Genomic DNA, 24,130 nt, shown 5'->3' with positions numbered 1-24,130 from the left:
GACCTTTGTTCTGTCTTTTTTCCTTTGGAACTGCTGTATTGAGTGTATTGGTCTACTTGATGTTGTCCCTTAAGATTTCTTATTTCTTTTTGCTGCTCTGATTGAGCAATTTCCAATGACCTGTCTTTAAATTTGCTGGTCCTTTCTTCTGTTTGATCTAGTCTGCTGTTGTGTTCTTCAGCTCTGTGATTTCTGTTTAGTACTTAAACTTTTAATTTATTTTCTCTTTATTTGAAAGGCAAGGAGACAGAGACAGACAGAGAAGTCTTTCACTAAATGGTTTAGGCCCCATATGCTCAGCCCAGGCTGGGCCAGGCCAAATCCAGGAGCTTGGATCTTAATCTTGTTTCTCATATAAGTGGCCAGGGACCCAAATACTTAAGTCATCTGTTTTGTCAAAGAGTGTACATTAGCAGGAAGCTGGAATTGTAATCAGAGCCAAGACCTGAACCCAGTCATTCCAATATGGGATGTATACATCCCAAGCAACATTTTAACTACTACACCAAATACCCAATCCTGTTTGGTACTTCTAAATGTTTTCTATCTCTTTGTTGAAATTATCACTATTTCATGCTTTCTTCAGACTTTGGTGAGCATCTTTATGTTGGTTATTTTGAATTCTCTGTCAGATAAATCATGTTTCTCCATAACATTTAGGTCAGTTTCTGGATGTTTGTCTTCTTTTTGTTTGAAATGTATTTTATTGTTTCATTTTCCTTAACTTCCAGTGACCACACATTAGACAGAATAATCACATCTTCCACTAGCCTCATCTAGGAGAAGACTTTTACCAATCAGCCCAGCCAGAGATTGTGGGAGGTTCTCAACCTTTTTGCTAGTCCAACCCACTTTCTTTGTTCTTGGTGGTTCCCAGAGAACTGGAGTATGCTATGTCCTGTTAGTGCTGTGACCCAAGCAAGATGAAAGCCAATCCCTTGGGATCCTCACGGAAAAACTGGATCATTGGATACTCTGCAACTCCTTCTCTCCCCAAGGAGAAGATGAAGCTTGGGGTTTTTCCTGTCTGCTCTGCATTGATGCAGAGAAAGGGGCTGTGGTAACTAGTTTCATGATACCTCATCTACCATCTTTGTTCTCAGTAGCCCCCAAATAGCTAGCATATGTCAGGTCTCCAAACAGGCAGGACAGAAGCACATCTTGTGGGAAATTCCAATTAAAGGTTGGATTTTGACACATGTTCTAATTCTTTCTCTCCCCAGGGAGAACAGAAAGCTGAAATTTTTGGTCCATTCACTTTTTTTTGAGCCAGGGTGAGAGACCATGCTGACTCACAGCCGAAACCATCATCTTTATTCTCACTGGCCCCTGGGAGGATATTTTATTCTGGGTTGTCTGATACACACAAGACAAAGCCAGTTCTTCAGGTATACCCCAGTTGAGTTAGTATATTGGACATCCAGGCTAACCCTTTCCATCCCCAGGGAGAATCTGGGAGCAAGAGTTTTTTTACCTACTGGCTCTGTGTTGAGCTGGCAGGAGGGACTATTGTTATTGCCAGCCCAAACCATCATCTCTTTTCTCCCTCAGCCAGCTAGAGTTTGCCAGGCATCATCAGCATTCCAGTTAGTCTGGTATGACAGAAGCCAGTCTTCTGGGAAGCCCCCAGAAAAGTTATGATGTTTTATGCATGATCCATCTCTCCCTCCCCGGGGAGAAGCTGAGAGCCATATGGCTGCATGCTAGAGGTAAAGATTCTGGTAAGCGAGTGTCTCCAGTGTCCCTTCCAGCTTTAAAATGTCTGGTTTTACATTCGCCCAGGCGTACGAGCCTCTCAACTACTTTCTGGATTTCTCACAGAGAATTCACCCATTAATTGTTGAACTGATGTATTCATGGGTAAAGGAGGGTTCAGGATTTCATATTCTGCCGTTTTGCTGGTGTCATCTCTCCTCAAGCAGTCACTTTTTTTTTCTTTTTCTTTTCTTTTTTTTTTTTTAGCATGCCTGTCTCTCTCTTTTTAAAAGTTTTATTTATTTTATTTGAAAGGCAGTGAGACAGAGAGCACTCTCATCCATGGTCCACTCCCCAAATGCCCACAACTGCCATATACACTAACACATACAGAACTGAAACACCAGTTTCACAAAAGAACTCATAGCCTTATCATATATGATGTACTGGTGTTTTCTGTTTCTCTCTCCCTCCCCTTTTTTCCTTCATTTTGTTTTCTAGTGCTGATTGTGAACCACTTAAGTGTGTGGCTGTAGGTTGCTAGGGAAGAATCTACCATTTGAGAAACACAGTGCTCATATTGACTGTATGTTGGCAGTGTTTTGGAAGCCCCTGGTGTGTGTACTCCAGCCATTTCTGCAGCATCTAGCCTCACCTAGGTGTGATCTGACAGCACTTTTTCTCAGCCACACCACACATCTCTCTCGTCACTTTCCATCCTAGCCTTCACTGCTGCTCCACAAGGGTTACCGGCAGCTCAGCAGTTCTGATCTGTGTAAACTGCTAATGAAAGGGAATTAACACCCCAGGCAGCAAGCCTTGACAAATGGGAGATGGGAACAGCTGGTGCAACTGTTTCCAAGTTTTGTTCCTTGAGTGGTTAATTCAAAGTATATCCTTGATGCCCCTTCAAATGCCCACCCAAAATATTGAACCCTAGTTGCCTACAATAGTTAATGTTCTATCCGTGCTTTCCAAATTATAATTCACACAGAAAACCTTTAGGGATCATGTTTAAATGCAGATTCTAATTCAGTAAGTCAAGGGAGGAGCTCTGTCTGGTGCCACGGATCACATTTTGGGTTGCAGGGAGTTAGAAAACACACCTTTATATTGGCTTTTCCTCCTTCCGTGTTTCATTCTCCTCAGGGCCTGTTGGGATCACTTCCCCAAATGAGGCATCTGCATACCAGCCTATTTCTCAGGCTCAGTCTTTATGCAGATCCCAGGTAGTATTGACTCAACAGTTCTACTTCTAGGAATGTGTCCTGTAGCTATATTCGTATATTGTGAAATAATGTTATATATGGAAAATACGGAAACATTATAATAACAAAATATTGGAAACCATGTAAATAGCTATAGATGACTGGTTAAATGACTTATGGGATATCTAGATTATGGGCTACTACATAGCTATTTAAACAATAAAAGTTTTTACACTTTATGGACTTAAAAATATTCAAGATAGATACTAAGTGTAAAAGCCAATGTATAGAAAACCATGCATATTAATGCCCCATTTGATTAAATAAGGAGAAAAATACATATACAACCAAACATCATTTAACAACAGGGAGCCGGCGCCGCGGCTCACTAGGCTAATCCTCCGCCTAGCGGCGCCGGCACACCAGGTTCTAGTCCCGGTTGGGGCGCCAGATTCTTTCCCGGTTGCCCCTCTTCCAGGCCAGCTCTCTGCTGTGGCCAGGGAGTGCAGTGGAGGATGGCCCAAGTGCTTGGAGAAGCACCTGGCTCCTGGCTTCGGATAGGCGCGGTGCGCCAGCCGTAGTGCCCCGGCCGCGGCGGCCATTGGAGGGTGAACCCATGGCAAAAGGAAGACCTTTCTCTCTCTCTCTCTCTCTCTCTCTCTCTCACTGTCCACTCTACCTGTTAAAAAAACAAAACAAACAAACAAACAAAAAAAAAAAAAACAAAACAAAACAGGGACACATTGTGAAGATCAGATCATGGTGTTTTACAAACCACACGAGAATGTGCTTACACAGAGCTAGATGGGATAACCTACTGCACACTTAAGGCTCTATGGTGCAGCCTTTTGCTTCTAGGCTGTAAGCCTGTACTGAAGGTAATAGGCAGTTGTAACACAATGGTAAGTATTTGTATATTTAAGCATATCTCAACAGAAGTGGTACAGTAAAGATACAGTATGATAAATGTAAAAGGCTATACCCGTAAAGGAGTTTACCATGATTGGCCCTTACAGGACTACAAGTTGCTGTGAATGAGACAATGAGTGGGTAGCGGGTGAATATGAAGGTCTAAAACATTACTGTATACCACTGGAGACTTCATAAACATTGAACACTTTGGCTACCCTAAATTTATTTTAAAATACTTTTTTTTATTAGGGGCCAGGTGATCAATACTTTTCTTTTTAAAAAAGATTAATTTTTAAAATGTTTTTCTTTCTTCAAAATAAATTAACTTTAGATTACTGTAATGTTTTACCTTATAAATTTTCTTTACTATTTTATAGTAATACTTAGCTTAAAACACAAGCACATTGTATAGTACACAAAAATATTTTCTGGTGCAGCTGTTTTTCTAATGGTTGAGATGCCCATGTCCCATATTGAAATGCCTAGATTTGAGACCTGGCATCCAATTCCAGCTTCCTAATAATGCAGACCTGAGAGGCAAAATTGATAGCTCAAGAAATTGAGTTCCTGCCACTCATGTGTGAGGCCTGGATTGAGTTCCTGGCTCCAGCTCCAGCTCCCACCCATTCATTCCCAGCTGTTTTGGGCATTTGGGAAGTGAACTAGCAGCTGAGAGCTAGCTCATTCACTCTCTTTCTCTCTGCCTCTCAAAAACATTGTCTTTCTGTGTATCTTTATTTTGTAAGCATTTTATATTTTTGGTGTTTAGAAACATTTTTTGTTCAAGACCAGCATACATATTAGCCTAGCCCTATACAGGATCGGAATCATCAACGTCACTGTCTTGTGCCTGCATATCTGTGCCATTGGGAGATCCTCAGGAACAGTGGCACACATGGAGCCCTTATCTCATTTGGAAACAATGCCTTCTTCTGAACACCTCCTGAAGTATCTGCATGAGGCTCTTCTTGAGGAAATGTTACTATCTTCATAAGTATTTCCATGTTTTATTGCTTGGTTTGTTTCTTTTTTTACATCATAGATATGCTTGTAAACTGATAATACAAGATGGACATTTCACTTTATTAATGAAAACTTTTGGTGTTAAAAGTTCATTGTCAAGGCCAGTGCTGTGGCGTAGTTTAAGCCTCTGCCTGAGGAGCCGGCATCCCATACTGGCACCAGTTTGAGTCCCAGCTGCTCCACTTCCCATTCAGCTCCCCACTAATGGCCTGGGAAAGTAGCAAAGGATGGCCCAAGTGCTTGGGCCTCTGCACCCACTTGGGAGACCAGGAAGAAGCTCCTGGCTTCAGATGGGCCCAGCTCTGGCCATTGTGGCCATTTGGGAAGTGAACCAGCAAATGGAAGACTTCTCTATCTTTCCCTCTTTCTGTCTGTAACTCTACATTTCAGATAAATTAATAATTCTTTAAAAACAAAAGAGTTCATTTTCAGACTTTTTAAAGAAATTGCAAAAGCTTCTACTTAACCCTTTTTTGTGAATTTTCTTGGAGGTTCTTCTCTGTCTCTTCCTGTGGTTGTCTTTTCTCTTGCCTCTTCACCTGGAACTCTTCTAGTTCCATTCTGACCTATGGGAGCACTCTTATATGGCAGTGCACTGTGACATATAGCACATAACTATATACAGAAAATAATTTGGAAAGAGAGAAGATAGTATTGGTTATAAAATGAGTAGTATGGGGATGAAAAGGAAAGAAAAACTTTTTCTAATCATGCCTTTTGTTTTTGAATTTTGAATCATGTGATTATGTTAACTACTCAATTACAATGTTGTATTTCGTCTAGAACTATCACATTTTTTTCTTTGAACCTCAAAATACTCTCACACTTAATGTCTAAAATATATTCATGTCAGTATGGAATAAGATCATGTGTCATCTATGTTATGATTTACCTGTGTCTATATTTTAATTTTCTAATAGATTCCAAGCTAAATTATAACTACTAGACTCCATATCTGTATTGTTTAAAAAATTACTGTGAAAAATACATAACATTATGTATATAGTAAACACTTTGTAGATACCCGCCAAATTTATTTGAAATACTTTATAGTTGGCTCTACTAGCAGAGCAGTACTTACAGTACTTACAGTAAATTGGGAATATTGCCTAAAGCTCTTAGTAATTGTACAGTTGCTCAGGGAATCACCAGCGGAGGAAAAGATAATGGTACTAAGGGAAAAAAGACTTGAATTATGGAAAATTATGACTTTTTTTTACTCAAAGAAATGGAAGTCTGTAATACATTTTAAAATCTTGCTAAATGGGGGGCTGGCACTGTGGCTCACTTGATTAACCCTCAGCCTATGGCGCCGGCATACCATATGGGCGCCGGGTACTAGTCCCAGCTGCTTTTCTTCCAGTCCAGCTCTCTGCTGTGGCCCGGGAGGGCAGTGGAGGATGGCCCAAGTGCTTGGGCCCTGCACCCGCATGGGAGACCAGGAAGAAGCACCTGGCTCCTGGCTTCGGATCAGCACAGCGCTGGCTGTAGCGGCCATTTAGGGAGTGAACCAACGGAAGGAAGACCTTTCTCTCTGTCTCTCTCTCTCATTGTCTGTAACTCTACCTGTCAAATAATAAAAAATAAATAAATAAAAAATAAATCTTGCTAAATGTATAAAATATTTAAGTTTTGATGTTCAAGGATTAAACTTATATTAGAAAGTTATATATATATGTCTTCAAAAAGTTCATGAAAAATATGTATCATGAAAAAGCTATGCATGGATTTCAAAACTTTTGCACCAAAATGCACTTAGTTCTTCATTCCACTTTCCATGAACTTTTTGAGACCCTCATAAAATCTCAACCTTTGGTCATGTTAAGATATCAACAAATATTTTAGTGTCTGCTGTGATCCATTGCTATGTTACGCAAAACTAGTAAGTAAAAGCAGGCGTGGACTCACACTTATTGAACTTATAGTTTAGTGAGAGGGCGAGGTATTATTAAAATGGTTGTGTTCTTGTTTGCAAAATTACAAGTGAATTAAGTGCTTGAAAGAAAAAGACTAGGTTCTCTGATAGCATGTATAAACATTTTAATGTAGGTGTAGGGAAAATAGAGTGCCTTTATTGAGAGCTGAATGATACAGTGAGTGAAGTCCACACAGTGCTGTCCGTGTTTAGTTTTTCAGTCTGTCATTTCCAGATTGATCCATTATGTATTGCTATGAAACAAATCACCCCAGAGCTAAGTGACTGAAAACTGTAATTGTTTCTCACAATTCTTGGGTTGACTGTGGTTCTTGTGCCTGAACTAACTTCCATGACTGAATTCACCTAGCTGCCAGTTGGAGGCTGAACCTCCACTTGGCCTTTTCTTATCGGGCTTCTTTATGGCTAGAGTGGTCCCAGCATCCCAAGAGGAGAGAGAAGCTGCAGGGCCTCTTGAGGCAGGCTCTGCATCTTGCATTTCACCACTGTTGGCTAAAGCAAGTGAAAAAGCCAGTCCAGACTCAAGGCCTGAAGAGGAAATAGATGCTACCTTAATGGATGGGGCTGCGAAACTTTGTAGCCATGCTTTTCAGTCCACTGCAGCCTATTGGGTAATTCTTTATTCAGTAACCAGTTACTTACTAAGCATTGTTTTAAGAACTAGAAATCAAATATGAATTGACAATTTTCCTTTACCTTGGAGCACACAGTATTTGTGAATTGTCATCCCATTTTTCAAAGAGATCAATATTTGTAAACATTTTTTCCTGTGCCATAAAAATGAATAATTAATTTTATAAAATACTCTTCTAAAAAGTAGAGTCTTACCTACTTAGAGAAGAGGAGGAAAATCATTGGGGATTATAAGTAATTTTTAGCCTTTCTAAATTTTCAACAAGGACCACACATTTTTCCATTTTTATAAGTAGTATTTTATTTATTTGAAAGGCAGAGTTACAGAGTGAGAGAAGGAAAAAGCAGAGAAATCTTTTATCCACTGATTCACTCCCCAAATGATCTCAGTGGCCAGGGCTGGGTCAGACTGAAGCCAGGAGCCAGGAGCTTATCCCATGTGGGAACAGAGGCCCAAGGACTAGAGCAGTCTTCTGGTGCTTTCCCAGTATCTGAAGTAGAGTAGCCAAGACTTGAACCAGAGCCCATATGGGACACCAGCATTGCAGGCAGCAGCTTTACCCACTACACCACAATGCCGGCCCTGTATTTTTTTGTTTATAAAAAATTTATTTGAGAGAGAGAAAATTCTCACCTGCTGTTTCACTCCCCAAATAACCACAACAGCTACAGCAGGGCTGGGGGGGTGGTGTCCAAGCCAGGGGCCAGGAACCGAATCCAAGTGTCCCACATAGGTTGCAGGACTAAACTATGTAAGCCATCACTGCTGCCTCCCACAATCTGCATAAACAAGAAGCTAGAATCAGGATCCAGAGCCAGAAATTGAACCCAGACACTCCAATGTGGGGCATGGATGTCCTAACCAGTGGCTTACCCAGTAGGCCAAACACCCACCCCAATAACATGTATTTTATAGCCAATAAGTATTTTTTAAAGATTTATTTATTTATTTATTTGGAAGAGAAGGAGAGGCAGAAAGAGAGGTATTCCATCTGCTGGTTCACTCCCCAATTGGCCCCAACGTCCGGAGCTGTGCTGATCCAAAGCCAGGAGCCAGGAGCTTCCTCTGAGTCTCCCATGCAGGTGGAGGGGCCCAAAGACTTGGGCCATCTTCTACTGCTTTCCCAGGCCATAGCAGAGACTGAATCAGAAGTGGAGCAGCCGGGACTGGAACCGGCGCCCATATGGGATGCCAGCACTGCAGGTGGCAGCTTCACCCACTATGCCACAGCATCAGTCAACCAATAAGTATTGATAATCTCAGAGTAGTAAAGTTTTTCTTGGTAGTTATAAATTGCTCTCAGGTTTGTTTTAGCTGCCTTTTTTTTTTTTTTTTTTTTTTTTTTTGACAGGCAGAGTGGACAGTGAGAGAGAGAGACAGAGGGAAAGGTCTTCCTTTTGCCGTTGGTTCACCCTCCAACGGCCGCCGCGGCCGGCGCGCTGCGGCCGGCGCACCGCGCTGATCCGATGGCAGGAGCCAGGAGCCAGGTGCTTTTCCTGGTCTCCCATGGGGTGCAGGGCCCAAGCACCTGGGCCATCCTCCACTACACTCCTTGGCCACAGCAGAGAGCTGGCCTGGAAGAGGGGCAACCTGGACAGAATCCGGCGCCCCAACTGAGACTAGAACTTGGTGTGCCGGCGCCGCTAGGCGGAGGATTAGCCTAGTGAGCTGAGGCGCCGGCCCTTAGCTGCCTTTTAAAGGTGGGTCTATCTCAGCTCAAAGTTGGGTCTTTTGGATAATTATGAATGAATGAATGAATGAATATTGTAAATAAAATAAATTACAAATACATTAGCTACCTGCCATATTGTTTTTTGCAGGTAATATCACAAAAGAACCATGTTTTATTAGAAAGTTATTTTCTGAGGAATAATACTATCTAACTTTTTTCCAATATTTTTTAAATTCTAAGAATGATAAGAATGCTGCTTTTCTTCTGATGGAAAGTGACAGGCTTGTCATCAGTTTGCCCAGAGTGAAGTGGACAGAAGCAGCATTGACTATGGCATCTCAGCTCCAAGAGGAATGTATTGAGTTTATTGTAAAAAACTTCTCCAAGATTATTCAAAGTGAAAATTTTGCTCTTCTCTTACAGGTACTATGTCTCAAAATTATATCCTATATTTAGCCCCATCTTTGTGTTCTGATTTTAATTACATAAGAATTTTTTAAAATGCAGGCTGCCTTTGATTAAATTAGTATGATTTAAGTAAATTCCTTAGCAGATGGCATGTTTGCATAGGATTTAGAGCACTGATGGACAGGATTTTTGGCTCACAAGGGAATGAAGGCAAGGAGGGACAGGTTTGAGTGTTCTGGCAAGGCACAGTGTAACTCTGGCCAACTGTAGCCTTCAGTCAGCATAGTCACATTCTAGAAACCAAAGTCATAATGCTGTTGTTTTGGTCAGCAATACCATTATAGTCCATGCTAAATTTCCAATCTTACTGGGGAGCTACTTCCTCTAAAATAATCATTGAAAAAAAGAGATAGTAATGCTTATTTTTAGGTTCTGTTTTTAGGGCATGTTAACTCTTTTTTTTTTTTTTTTTTTTTTTTTGACAGGCAGAGTGGACAGTGAGAGAGAGAGACAGAGAGAAAGGTCTTCCTTTGCCGTTGGTTCACCCTCCAATGGCCGCCGTGGCCGGCGTGCTGCGGCCGGCGCACCGCGCTGATCCGATGGCAGGAGCCAGGAGCCAGGTGCTTTTCCTGGTCTCCCATGGGGTGCAGGGCCCAAGCACCTGGGCCATCCTCCACTGCACTCCTTGGCCACAGCAGAGGGCTGACCTGGAAGAGGGGCAACCAGGACAGAATCCTGCGCCCCGACCGGGACTAGAACCCGGTGTGCCGGCGCCGCTAGGTGGAGGATTAGCCTAGTGAGCCGCGGCGCCGGCCGCATGTTAACTCTTAATGTGTATAAATACATGTAAAGAAGGAATCTTCAAAAAGTTTTTGGAAAGTACATTATGAAAAAACTATTCATAGATTTAAACATTTTTGCATAAAAATACACTTATGTTTTATTTCCATTTTCCTTAAACTTTCTGAAGTTCCCTCATATATGTGTATATGTGCAGATTTTTTTAACAAAGGAAAAGAGCAGATATGATTTCCAGTTGACTTCATACAGCTTATTCTACTGTTAGAACAGACTTTCACATTTATTTATTTTACATGGTTTCCCATTAAATACCAGTTTCTGTGTTTTATAGTCACAAGCAATGAGCAGTACATATGATCTGTTGGACAAAATTTTAAAAGCAATTGAAGAAAACATTACCACTGAAAACAGCTGCTCTCTCCTCATGGCCCTGGACACATTACTGAGTTCGGATAGTACAAAAGAAATGGTACTGAATGTAATAACAGTCATTAAAATAATGTAATATCTTAACCTTAAAATGTTTCATATGTCTGCATCTATGAAGCTGGCGCTTGATTATGTGTATGTTTGGAATATTTTACAATACAAGATTTTTCGAATTCCATTTACCTCCAATTGTATTTGTTATAAAAGTTTAGAATTTGACAGAGAAGGGGGAGGTTTGGAGGGAAGAAAGGAAGGAAGTATCATTATATTCTTAGAATTGTATCTACAAATTATATTGAATCTGTTAGACACTAAAAATTAAAAGAAGTTTTTTAAAGAATTTGGTAGTTTGGTTAATTTTAAGCATAGTTTGATACTTAGCAATATTATTTGGCATAGCATACCTCTAATATTTCTTCCTAGTCACCACATTTAACTTTCTGAATATAAAAATGTATATTTTAGAGTTTTCAATCGTCAGTATCTTTTATTTTCGTAATTTATTTTAATTCTTTTTTCTTTTCTAAAATCATATTTTTAAAATGACATTGGAAAAAAGAAAAATTACAATATAAATCTTTTAGGTGCAGTTAACCAATGGTAATTAATAAGCTAATTACAAATTATTATCATTTGTATTCAACATTAATGATAATAACATTTCAGCATATTTATTACTGTTGTTTAGAGTATTTGACCTTGTAATGTCATAGCTGATTTGAAAACACTGTGGAAGGTATCCATGTAAAGACCATTGGTATTTTAAAATAATGTTTATTTGCAAGGATAAGATTTAGCTTCATGTTCATCATAAAATTCTGTTGTTACTGAGTAAGCCTTTGTAAATTACATGTACCAACGATCTTAAAAATCTAGGTGATGACATCATTGATCTAGCTTAGGAGTAAGTAGATTCGGAAAGGAATAATGACTGGTTGCTATGACAATGTGGCTCTCACCAGCTGCTGATTTGTTGCTTGAACACAGGGTTTTACGTGCAAGATCCAAGCTCTGCGTGATAAGCTGTGGATCTTCCAGGTTCAGTCTTTCTATGCTGTTCGTCACACAGAGGGCTGGAAGCTGATGAGCACAGATGATCAAGAGAAAATCCAAGCAGGTATGTTAACCTTGAGGGTTTTTTTGATTTTTATGATCTTTGTGACAGCAGATTATTTTGAGGGCATTCTAGTAAGTGGTAAGATTAACATTTGTATGCTTCAGCTTGATAATAGAGTGGTAAGTCAAACTGTGGTAGTATGTTTAAGCAGTTTTAACAATCATGCTTTTTTTCAGTTCTTAGAAAATGAAACTCACTTCCTTTTTATATGTTAATTTTTAATCCCACTGTATGTTAGCAACAATATTCCAGACAAATTTGCTTAAAAGCATTCTTTTGAAGAAATTCGGAGGATATGAAAATGTAATCTACCAAACATACTTTCTCTTCCCACTTAAAATATATTTGCCATAGTGCTTTTCCATAAGATATGCTTTCTTGTGGTGTTGCCTAGATTAGAAGGCTTATTTTACAATTGATTGATCCAGTGATGTGTTGTGTGCGGCTGCGGAGCGTCCCTCAGGAGCCGCACCGTGCTCTCGGACATATTTAATAGGTACCACTTGGAACATTAGCATAAACAAAAGATGTGTATTGCCCTGAATGCCTGTTTGTTTCAAAAATATTAAAATAAAATTTTGAGGGTGTGGAATTAAAAATGGCTTCATGCCTATTTTGGGGTTAAAGCAGGTACTTAGAAAAAATACTGGCATATTCAGCAAGTATACTTTCAAAAATATTTTGAGAGATTACATTTTATGAAGCAAACATTTTGTGCTATAGAACACGGGAGCCAAATATGATGAGGTATATTCTTGATAATGCATAGATATGTTCAGTTCTTTAGTGAAATAGTCAAAATGTGACTGCACTGTCTCGTGTTTTAAGCATAATATGATGGTATAGCTAAATGTGATCTGAAGAGCACTTTTCAAAGGAATTCCATTTTCTAAACAAGAAAATTCATGAAAAGAAGGTCTTTAGAAATGGGTGTCTTTTTCTTTGTGACTATTTCTATGCTGATTTTCAGAACGGTAGTTTATTTTTGCTACAAAATCTATATAAATGTGAAGAAACATGATCAGTACTCCATGAGTAGATGTCCTTCAACTCTTCTGTGAAAGCAAACTTTGTTTTTTCTCTGTTTCAGAGGATCTCATAGTTGAGCTCTTCAAACAGCATTCTTTAATTTTTCACAGTGCTAATTAAAAATATAATATACATATGTTCACATATGTAAATAAAATGTCACTGATAATCCAACTAATTATCAAAAAACTTTTCATTATGTTACATTTCATTAGTGTGATAATTTTTTTTTAAATCTTAAATATGTTGAATTGTAATGAGTCCTATAATTACTGCATTTGGGAACCCAAATAAAGGAATGGATCTGGGTTGTCTCTGTTATAACATTTCTTATGTTCTGGCTGAGTTACTGACATTTTGGAGAAAATCTCTTATGAGTGTCTTCCCATGTAGTAGTGTGCAGTCACTTGCTTACTCGCAGTTAGTTCCTATAATGCCATTTCCAGGTTCTTGCTTTGTCTTATAGCACATATCTAATAGAATAGAGGCTGTGGGAGGCGCATGGTAGACTTACAGATAATGTAATCTGTTTTCTACTAGCTGACTTGACAAACATTGAATAATCTTTATAGTTTCTGTATATTTCTTCAAAATATATCTTAAAGCCCTGTAACCTTCAAAAGAAAGCAATACATTAGTTAAACTATAATTTTAGTCCTTATTCCATTATTCTTATATATTTCCCATCATTCTAATTCTTAAGATTAAAATATGAGCTCCTCAATAATTCTCATATAAAATTAACTTATGAAATGAATTTTTATTTCATTCTAAAAAGAATGATGAGTTTGAGGTTTCTTGTTTTATTTTCAACAGAACCTTATTTTCATATCTTTCCTCCTTCCTCCTGATATACTTCAAAACCAAAAAATATTTCAACAGTGTACTTTTATATTTTAATTTCAACAGTGTACTTTTATATCTTAGGATAAATATTTTCTTACATCTGAGCCGGCGCCGTGGCTCAATAGGTTAATCCTCCACCTTGCGGCGCCGGCACACCGGGTTCTAGTCCCGGTTGGGGCGCCGGATTCTGTCCCGGTTGCCCCTCTTCCAGGCCAGCTCTCTGCTATGGCCAGGGAGTGCAGTGGAGGATGGCCCAGGTGCTTGGGCTCTGCACCCCATGGGAGACCAGGAAAAAGCACCTGGATCCTGGCTCCTGCCATCGGATCAGCGCGGTGCGCCGGCTGCAGCGGCGGCCATTGGAGGGTGAACCAACGGCAAAGGAAGACCTTTCTCTCTCTGTCTCTCTCTCTCACTGTCCACTCTGCCTGTCAAAAATACAAAAAAAAAAAAAAAAAAAAAAAAAAAATATTTTCTTACATCTAATAATTTATAAAATATCACATTTGCCATACTCCATATTTTTTTTTGAAAATGGAAAACTTAAACCCAGTTACTCAAAATTTTACAACTTGAGAAAATTTTGGCTTTTTTGTAAATGCAGCAATCTTCTCTGTGAGATTGTGCATTTCCTATTTATTAATTTTACAAAATTATTTTTTTAATTTTAAAATTAATTTTTTAAAATTAATTTTAAAAAATCTCATGGCCCGGAAAATAATATTGAAAATTAGGTTTTTAATAAAAAGATATAAAATAGAATTGGGAGTATTTTTGTGTGCTACATTGGTTTCAGTTTTTTTTAATTTCCATCAAAATATAACCGTTTTCTGCTAGTATGCTGTTGCCTTTATTTCTATGTTAATAATAATGCTTCCTGTAAAAACAAACTGCTATTTCTTTCTACAGCTGCATTTGACAAAGGTGATGATCGAAGACTTGGCAAAAAGCCTATATTCAGTAGCTCTCAGGTAAGCTCTCTAAATTCTATAGATTAAATGGAAAAATACCAAATAACTTGAATTTTACTCTTTTATATTTCTGAATAATTCTTTAAAATCTATTAATTCATTATTAAAACTTTTTTTTAAAGATTTATTTATTTATTTGAAAGGCATAGTTACAGAGAGGCAGAGGTAGAGGAAGAGACAGAGAGAGGTCTTCCATCCAAGGTTTCACTCCCCAAATGGCTGATCCAAAACCAAGAGCCAGGAGCTTCCTCTGGGTCTCCCACATGGGTGCAGGAGCCCAAGGACTTGGGCCATCTTCTACTGCTTTCCCAGGCCATAGCAGAGAGTTGGATTGGAAGTGGAGCAGCTGGAACTCGAACCGGTGCCCATATGGGATACTGGCACTTCAGGTGGCAGCTTTACCTGCTACGCCACAGCACTGGCCCCAAAACTATTTCTTAATGGAAATAACTTTGAGCCTTTTTAAGATCAAGTGAGTATTTAGTAAATTTCTGATACACAGCTGGCATAGGAATTGTTTCCCTTTTTCATTTCCTTGAAAACCTTTTTGGCAACTAATATATTAGAGCTATTCCAGTAGGACAGAAATTGTCCGGAATTTTAGACCTAATTCAATATCTTTCTAATTAACCTACTTCTTAAAAAAGGAAGTTTGAGTTCCAGTTTTCTCTAAGATTTTAATTCACAAAGTATATTTTCAGTGTGAAAAAACTAATTAATAGCAAAAATACAATTATTTTACTTTGAAATTTACTTTTTTACTTATATGAGGTATCTAAAGTTGTCAGACTCTCAGAAATAGAAAGAATGGGGGTTGCCAGGGAGTGCAGGGGAGGAAGTTGAGGGTGAGGGGATGAGAAGAGGAGTTGTGTATGGGTATGGACTCAGTTTTGCAAGATGAAAAAGTTTTAGAGGTCAGCTATACAACATTACTAGTTAACATTAGTTAACATTACTACACTATGTACTCAGAAATGATTAAAATGATAGCTCTTTGGTTTTGCTTTTTTTTTTTTTACTTCACATACATACACAAAGGTATTTGTTCATTATATCCTAAAATACAAGATGTTCACTTCTTCAATCATATATTTAAGTACCAAATTACACCAACTACTGTATTACAGTGTTATGGAGTCGTATATTGAGAGTTTTAGTTTGGAATGCAAAGAACATATTGCCTGCGCAGAACAAAATAGAGAATCCTCTTTTCATCCTCATCAGTCAGTGGCTAGCAATTAATACAGCTCCAAGCCATAACCAAGAGCTTGCATAGCTAGGGGTAGGGAGTCAAGCTCTGAACGTTTTGGGTGAGAAACTGGGATGCTGGAGCTTCTTGCTATAGATACCTCCTAGGATTGTGTGTTTCACAATATCCTAACACCATCACATGCCCCATCTAAGAACATCTAGCACCAAGTTTGAGAACTGCTACATATCGAGCTCCCTCTTAGAATTTTTTTTTTTTTCTAATTTGTGAGGCAGAGAGAGAGCGAGCAAGTGAGCGCTCTCCATCTCCCACCCCACCATCTGCTGGATCACTCCCAAAATGCCTATAGCTGCCAGCCCCACCTAAGAACGTCTAGCACCAACTAAGTTGGGAAAATTGCTACACATCACAGCTCCTCTTTAAATTTTTTTAATTTGATAGGTAGAAAGAGAGAGATGCAGACAGAGCTCCACACACCCCACCTCACCATCTGCTAGTTCATTCCCCAAATGACAGCAATTGCCAGTCTCAAAACCAAGAGCTGAGAACACAATCCAGATTTCTCACATGAGTTTAAGAACCCAACCACGTGAGCTATCACCACTGGCTCCCTGGGTCTGCATTAGCAGGAAGCTGGAGTCCGGAGCTTGGAACAAAACCCAGGCACTCAGACATGACAGGCATGTCTCTTAAGGTATCCTGATGGGGCTGACATTCTGGTTTAGCAATTAAGCCACCATCTGCGGTGCCTGCATCCTATATGAGTGCCAGTTTGAGTCCCAGCTGCTCCACTTCTGATCCAACTCCCTGCTAATGTGCCTAGGAAAGGAGGGGAAGATAGCTTGGACCCCTGTACCCATGTGGGAGACCTGGATGAAGCTCCTGGCTTCAGCCTGGCCCAGCCCTGTTCATTGTGGCCATTTGGGGGAGTGAACCAGCAGATGGAAGATCTCTTTCAAATAAATAAATAAATAAATAAGTCAGAAAGAGAGAGAGAGAGAGAGGAAGGGAGAGAGAAGGAGAGAGGGAGGAAGGAAGGGAAAGAAAAGGAAGGAAGGACATCTTTCCCTTTTGTCTTTCTTACTTATCATAATCTATTACTCCTTTGTTCCATGTATGTTCTGTATTAAAAAATTAAAAATTAAATAAATGTTTATAAACTAAAAAACAAAGGGCTACACTGAGGATGCACATTATAACTTAATAGAGGAGCTAGTGTTGTGATTCAGTAGGTAAGCCCCACTTGCATCAGCAGCATCCCGTATCCAGGTGCTGGTTTGAATCCAGGCTACTCTGCTTCCTATCCAGTCCTTGCTAATGCACCTGGGAAGGCAGCGGACTGTGGCCCAACTGCTTGGGTCCCTGCCATCCAGATGGAGTTGCCAGACTCAGATGGACTTGTTGCTCCTGGCTTTGGCCTGCCCCAGCCCTGGCTGTTGTGGCCATCTGGGGAGGTGAACCAGCAGATGGAAGATATCTCTCTCTTCCAGTCTCTGTTTTTGATGTTTTGCCTTTCAAATAAATAAATCTAAAAAAAAAAAAAAAAAAAAAAAAATGGCAGTGCTGAGAAACACTATAGGGAAGAACACTTTGAATTCCATTTTACCAGGAATTTCCCCCGTCAGATTACTATGGAACACCACAAGGCTTCCCTTCAACTCCTTCTAAGCAAATCACACAGTTCTGCAGAAACCACTCTAGGAAATGGTCTAGGACACTTTTCTAGCTGCTGGTTCCCTGTTACCTCTGTGATTTTTTTTAATGCCCCCAGGAAGCAGCCTACTTGGCTTTCCTTGTCAACAAGACTTTTCCTCCTCCCTTGCCTTACAGACAAACAGAACAGAGTCTCATTGATTTATATCTTCCTGATTTTAACGGCGTCTAAGGGGTTTTTCTGGTAACAACAAGAAGGAAACAGGGCAGTAAGTTTCCCTCCAAAGGCAGTGTTGTCCTAAAATAGGTGCTGGATATGAAGCTGGATGAGTTCCAATTTTGACTTCATATTTATTACTTGTGACATTCCTGTCTTACTTTGCTTATATATGAAATGGAGTAATAAAACCCAGCAAGATTATTGTGAAAATTAGGTGAAGCAATTTACATGCAGTTATTTGATGTATACTCGATGCCCAATAAATGTGGGATGAATAAATGTGTTTTCCAAAGAGAGATGAAATCTTTACAAGGTAGAAAAGGAGAGAAAAGTTAATCAGATAATGCCAACCTAAAAAAGGTTAAGAGTGCAAAACTAAAACACTTATGGATAAAATATGTAGTATCTGGGATTTGCTTCATAATAAAATGGGGATAGGTATTTATGAATTGGCCATGAATTAATCATTGTTAAAGCCAAGTGTTAGTTACAGGGGCAGTCATGATACTGTTCTGTCTTCTTCTGATTATATTTAAATTCTTCTATGATTAAAAAAAAATTTTAAAGATTTATTTATTTGAGAGGTAGAGTTATAGACAAAGAGAGGAAGAGGCAGAGAGAGAGGTCTTCCATCTGCTGGTTCACTCCCCAAATGGCTGCAAGGGCCAGAGCTGGGCCAATCTGAACCCAGGAGCTTCTTCTGGGTCTCACACATGGATGCAGGGGTCCAAGCACTTGGACCATTTTCTGCTGTTTTCCTAGGCCATTAATAGAGAGCTGGATCAGAAGAGGAAAAGCAGTCAAGACATGAACCAGTGACCATATGGGATGCTGGCACCGGAGGTGGAGGCTTAGCCTACTGCACCACAGTGCCAGCCCCCTACGATAAAAATTTAACAAAAAAGGAAAGAGGAAATAGTACTAGAACACAAAAAGCTATCAAGAGGCATGCTTTCAGGCAAGGATAGGGAACATCTGGCCCATGGGCCATGGATGGCTGCGAACTCATTTGGTCTGGCCTTGCCAAGGCACTGCAGATGGGACTTGAAATTCAGCTAATCTGTAGCAGGTTCATTTTTAAATTGATATTTTTGTATAGCCTACAAATGATGTTACAAATATGCAGATGCCCTCGGCAGAAAAAAGTTCCCTACCCCTACCTTAGTGGATTAGCCACTTGTCTACTTTTCTGTAAGTAGCATGTGGTGACCACTCCCAGTTGACCATTGCTGTATAATAAATATATGTAAGCTTTGCAGATATAAGTCTGACAGTGCTTAGATACACCAACATGTTAAGTCCTCATAATACTGTATCATGTTAATGAGAAATTTTAATGGAGTGTAGTTACCCCATTTACCACATAAATTTCACCCATAGCATAATACTTCAAAATGTATAGATTCAAAGACAGCATAAATTAAGTAGAATCAGTTTTAATGTGAAAAGTGTTCTAAAAGGCCTGGTTTTAGGTATTAAAGTAAAGAAATGTGGTTTTAGGGGGTTTTTGTTTGTTTTGGTTTTTGTTTAGCTAAGATTTGGTCAAGAAAGGAAGAAAGAATAAAAATTTTAAAATGAGCATCTCTGAGCTTTAGAAGTATTGGACAGAATCTTAGAACATTCCTATGACTAGGACAAGTCTCTGTACTGTAGACATGAGATTCTATGCCCAGAGATGTGAGTATCTCTTCTTAAATAGGTCAGGTAAAGGCAAAGCCAGGACAAGTATATGGTGATTCCTTTATCACCATACCTTGCTTTTACATAAATTCAGCCAAGTTATTTATTTATTTATTTCACATCTCTTTCTCTGTGTGTGTATGCTTGCATGCACATATATACATAAGTAGCACATTATATTTTATGTTACACAATTAATGTAATTAAGAGCTTTTCATACTTAGAAATAATTAGACCTGGAACTATATAGCAATATATGCTCAGTTTTAACATTTTTCAACATTATGGGGTGCCTGGTATGGGATGGGCAAGGTGCCAAGGGGTTTAGAAACAAAAGGTGAAGACAACATAGGCTGTCATACAACTTTCCAAAGGAGAAAAAAGAAGCACTTACATATTTATATGAAAAATGACAATATAATCTTAAAATTTTATTCTAAAATTCCTACCAGCTTTTAAGATTTATTGTTCCCTTGCATACCAATGGTTGGTTCTAAGCAAAATGATGAAGTAGGTGGATTTGTCTTCAGTGGCCCTTTGTTTTCTACTTTTTACCTATTTCAGTTAATCTTAGGACCTCTTGTTTTCTCCACTTCCTCTAGCTGGCTAATAATGTTCTTTTAAAAATGAAGCGTTTCAGATAATAAAATGGTATTTTGCTTAGAAGCTCTAAAAAAGAAAGAAACTGTTACATAAACTAAGAAATAAACTAGTCTTAGCATGGAGGATTAAATTTTTGATGGTAAAGTCTGATGAAGAGATAGTTTTTGTAAAATCTGTAAGGTTCCTCAGCTTGGACCATTTATATGACTACCTGTTTCAGGCAGTAAATCATGAGCTCTAGTCCTAACTGCACCCTTTACCAGATGTGACCTTAGATAAGTCACATACGTGCTTTCATCTCCAATTTCTTGTCTAAGAAATAGAAATAGCCGCAGGAACTATTTCATAGAAATATTATGAGGGTTAAGTGAGGTGAGGTATGAACATGGTTTATTAGACATAACCTGGGATATCATTCACTGAAGATATCCTGAAATTTTAGATATTAATCTGTACTTCAGAAGTTAAAACAGCATGCCTTTTAAATAAACATTTTATACTGTATTTCAGATTTAATTGAGATAATATAACCAGAGACAGAAAGTTTTGATCAAATAATAAAAAGACAATTCAAGTTTTGAGTGACCCTAAATCACCAAAGGAACTTCGCTTTTTTTTTTCTCTCTTTTAAAAAGTGGCTTTTTGAAATAGTAAGTATTAAATGCCAAAGACTTCAGTTAAGTTACTAAGTATTTTTCTTTCTTCTTTATAGCAAAGGAGACAAGTTTCTGATGCAGGTGTTATAAACAAAAAGTCTTGCAGGAGAAATAGCAAGAAAGACTGCTGGAGTTCTGTCTCTGCTAATCAAAAGATGAAGTCGGATGGATTAGGAGCTTCTGGACATTCCTCAAGCACTCACAGAAATAGTACAAATAAAACTCTTAAGCATGATGGTTTAAAGGAAAAGGATGATATGAAAATAGCATCTAAGATTACAAAAGAATTAAAAACTGGGGAAAAAAGTGTTTCTGGAAAGCCTAAAACTATAGTAAAGCCCAAAACAGAAAACAATGACAATGCAAAGTTGGAAACCATGTCATCTAGACAAGTTGTGGAAAGACCAGCACCAGCAGCAGCAGCTGGACAGAAAAACTCAGTAAATGGAAAAGGGAAATCAATGGAAAATGGAAATCAAACAGGGCAGATTACAGGTGCCAGACCCAAGACACTTACTGGAAACTCAAATGTACAGGCCAGAGCAAAGCCTTTGAAGAAAATGACCGGGAAAAATTCTCCATGTCCCAGCATTGCAGGACAGTCCAACAGATCTACAAATTCAAGTATGGAGTTACTGATTTCCACTGAATGTCTCAATGAACCAGAAGAAAATGGATCAATGGGTGCAGAGAAGTCTTCTGGTCATAAGCCTTCGTTTTGCAATTCTTCAGGACAGATGGTGAAAAACAGTGTAGAGAGTGTCAAAACTTCCACTGTGGGTAGGTCTTGGCAATCTAATTTTTAAAATAAGATTTATTTATTTGAAAGGCAGAGTGATAGAGAGAGGGGAGAGAAAGAGAGAGATCTTCCATCTACTGAATCACTCCCCAGATGGTTGCAGCAGCCCCTGGCTGGGTAAGGCCAAAGCAAAAAACCCAGAACTCCATCCAGGTCTTCCACATGAGTGGCAGGGGCCCAAGCACTTGGGCCATCTTCCACTGTCTTCCCAGGCATATTAGCAGGGAGCTGGATCAGAAAGGAAACAGCCAGGTCTTAAACCAGTTCTCTGATGCAGGATTCTGGCATCACAGGCTGCAGCTTAAACCTCTGTGCCATAGCAGCACCCCCAGCAGTCTAATTTTTAACAGATTCTGACAGTTAAAGTTCCTAGAAAAATATGATCTTGTATTAGAGCTTTTATTTAGTTTCACATGCCAAAAATTATTTATCTGTTGTATTCATGCAAACTGAGGGAAAACAATTCCTACTTTAACATTTAATTTTACTTATAGTGTGTAGCCAGTAAATTTACACAGTTGTTGCATATTAAATATATTCCATCTCATGACTCACTTGTTCTTAATTTATAGCCATAAAATCTCGACCTGTTTCAAGAGTTACCAATGGAACTTCTAATAAAAAAAACACTCATGAACCAGACAATAATATAAATAATAGGTAGGTCTCCATTCAGTATATTATCTGTAGATTAGCTTTCTCTGAAAGTTAATTGTATACCAACTTCTAGTTGAATATTTTAAAAATTTCTTTGTTAAAAATTAATGTTTTTATATAATGATATTTTAAATTATTTTCTCATTGAAAAAAGTATATGTAGAATGATCAATGTAAAATATTAGAATATTGTTCATGATGCATGATTATACTTATTACTTTATTGTACTTCAGCAATAGTTTTATAAACTTAAACACTTGTGAACAGATGATTCTGTTATTAGAAAAACTATGTTTTTTATTTCTTGAGAAAAATATATTTCATGTATGGATGTTTTAAAAGTTAATTTTTTGGAATCTCAGTGTGATACTGAATGCTAACCATTTTTCTTAGCATACTAAAGAAGGTCAGTGGCAAAGGATGTAGTGATCCAGTACCACAAGCAGTTTTGAAGAAAAGAGGGAATGGGAGTGGATGTGCTACAGCTCAGCAGAGGACCAAGAGTGCCCCAAGTAATCTTGCTAAAACTCAAGGTAAAGCTGAAATAGTCCTGGATTCCAAAAGTAGTATTTTTGTTAAAATTAGATAACCAGGACCCTGACTTGGATCTGCCATAGCAAATAAGCAAAATCATTGTATAACATGATTCCACTCATTTCACAATTTGATTCACACTCTAGAGAAAAAAAATTTACACATTTACTTTTCAGGGAAGTGTTTGAGATGTGAGTTTGGTTTTTTATTATCTTTTTTTTTTTTTTTTTTTTTACAGGCAGAGTGGACAGTGAGAGAGAGAGAGAGAGAGAGACAGAGAGAAAGGTCTTCCTTTTGCTGTTGGTTCACCCTCCAATGGCCGCTGCAGCCGGTGCGCTGTGGCCGGCGCACCGCGCTGATCCGAAGCCAGGAGCCAGGTGCTTCTCCTGGTCTCCCATGCGGGTGCAGGGACCAATCACTTGGGCCATCCTCCACTGCACTCCCGGGCCACAGCAGAGAGCTGGCCTGGAAGAGGGGCAACCGGGACAGAATCCGGCGCCCCAACTGGGACTAGAACCCGGTGTGCCGGCGCCGCTAGGCGGAGGATTAGCCTATTGAGCCACGGCGCCGGCCCTTATTATCTTTTATGAGAGATAATTAAAGGAATTACTAATTTATCTGTTTTTTTCTGGTCCTTTCATAAGCATATATTTTCATATTTCTTGAAAATATCATTGATAACTATAGGATTCCATCTGTAAAACCAAAATAAAGAATTCTTTGAAAAAATAATGGTCCTTGGGGCCGGCACTCTAGCATAGCAGGTAAAGCCGCTGCTTTCAGTGCCGGCATCCCATATGGCTGCCATTTCGAGTCCTGGCTGCTCCACTTCCAATCCAGCTCTCTGCTATGGCCTGGGAAAGCAGCAGAAGATGACCCAAGTCCATGGGCCCCTATACCTGCATGGGAACACCTGGAGGAAGCTCCTGGCTCCTGGCTTGGTATTGGCATAGCTCTGGCCATTGCAGCCAATTGGAGAGTGAACCAGTGGATGGAAGACCTTTCTCTCTCTCTCTCTCTCTCTCTCTCTCTCTCTCTGTAACTCTTTCAAATAAATAAATGAATCTTTTTTTTTTTTTTTTTTTTTGACAGGCAGAGTTAGACAGTGAGAGAGACAGAGAGGAAGGTCTTCCTTTTTCCGTTGGCTCACCCCCCAAATGGTTGCTACAGCCGGCGCGCTGCACGGATCCGAAGCCAGGAGCCAGGTGCTTCCTCCTGGTCTCCCAAGTGCCATCCTCCACTGCCTTCCGGGGCCACAGCAGAGAGCTGGACTGGAAGAGGAGCAACCGGGACAAATCCGGCGTCCCAACCAGGACTAGAACATGGGGTGCTGGCACCACAGGCTGAGGATTAGCTAAGTGAGCCATAGCACCAGCCAATAAATAAATCTTAAAAAAAAAAAATGGTCCAATCTAGACTGGTATAATATATAGAGGAAG

General features: G+C 39.2%; 1 protein-coding gene across 6 annotated transcripts in view; it reads left to right on the top strand.

Annotated features, from left to right (window-relative positions):
- The window catches only part of BTBD8 (BTB domain containing 8), a 114,157-nt gene that overhangs the window by 70,228 nt on the left and 19,799 nt on the right, over positions 1 to 24,130 (top strand). For all 6 annotated transcript variants that reach the window (XM_008264890.4, XM_070078046.1, XM_070078044.1 and 3 more), the window contains 7 exons: positions 9,321 to 9,503; positions 10,621 to 10,758; positions 11,706 to 11,835; positions 14,617 to 14,678; positions 20,757 to 21,480; positions 22,072 to 22,159; positions 22,551 to 22,690. In XM_008264890.4, the coding sequence (XP_008263112.2) occupies positions 9,321 to 9,503; positions 10,621 to 10,758; positions 11,706 to 11,835; positions 14,617 to 14,678; positions 20,757 to 21,480; positions 22,072 to 22,159; positions 22,551 to 22,690 (1,465 nt within the window). The remainder of the gene's footprint in view (positions 1 to 9,320; positions 9,504 to 10,620; positions 10,759 to 11,705; positions 11,836 to 14,616; positions 14,679 to 20,756; positions 21,481 to 22,071; positions 22,160 to 22,550; positions 22,691 to 24,130) is intronic.

Source organism: Oryctolagus cuniculus, chromosome 7, assembly GCF_964237555.1.
Source record: "Oryctolagus cuniculus chromosome 7, mOryCun1.1, whole genome shotgun sequence".
Taxonomy (NCBI): Eukaryota; Metazoa; Chordata; class Mammalia; order Lagomorpha; family Leporidae; genus Oryctolagus; species Oryctolagus cuniculus.
This window is presented reverse-complemented; position numbering and strand designations above follow the sequence as displayed.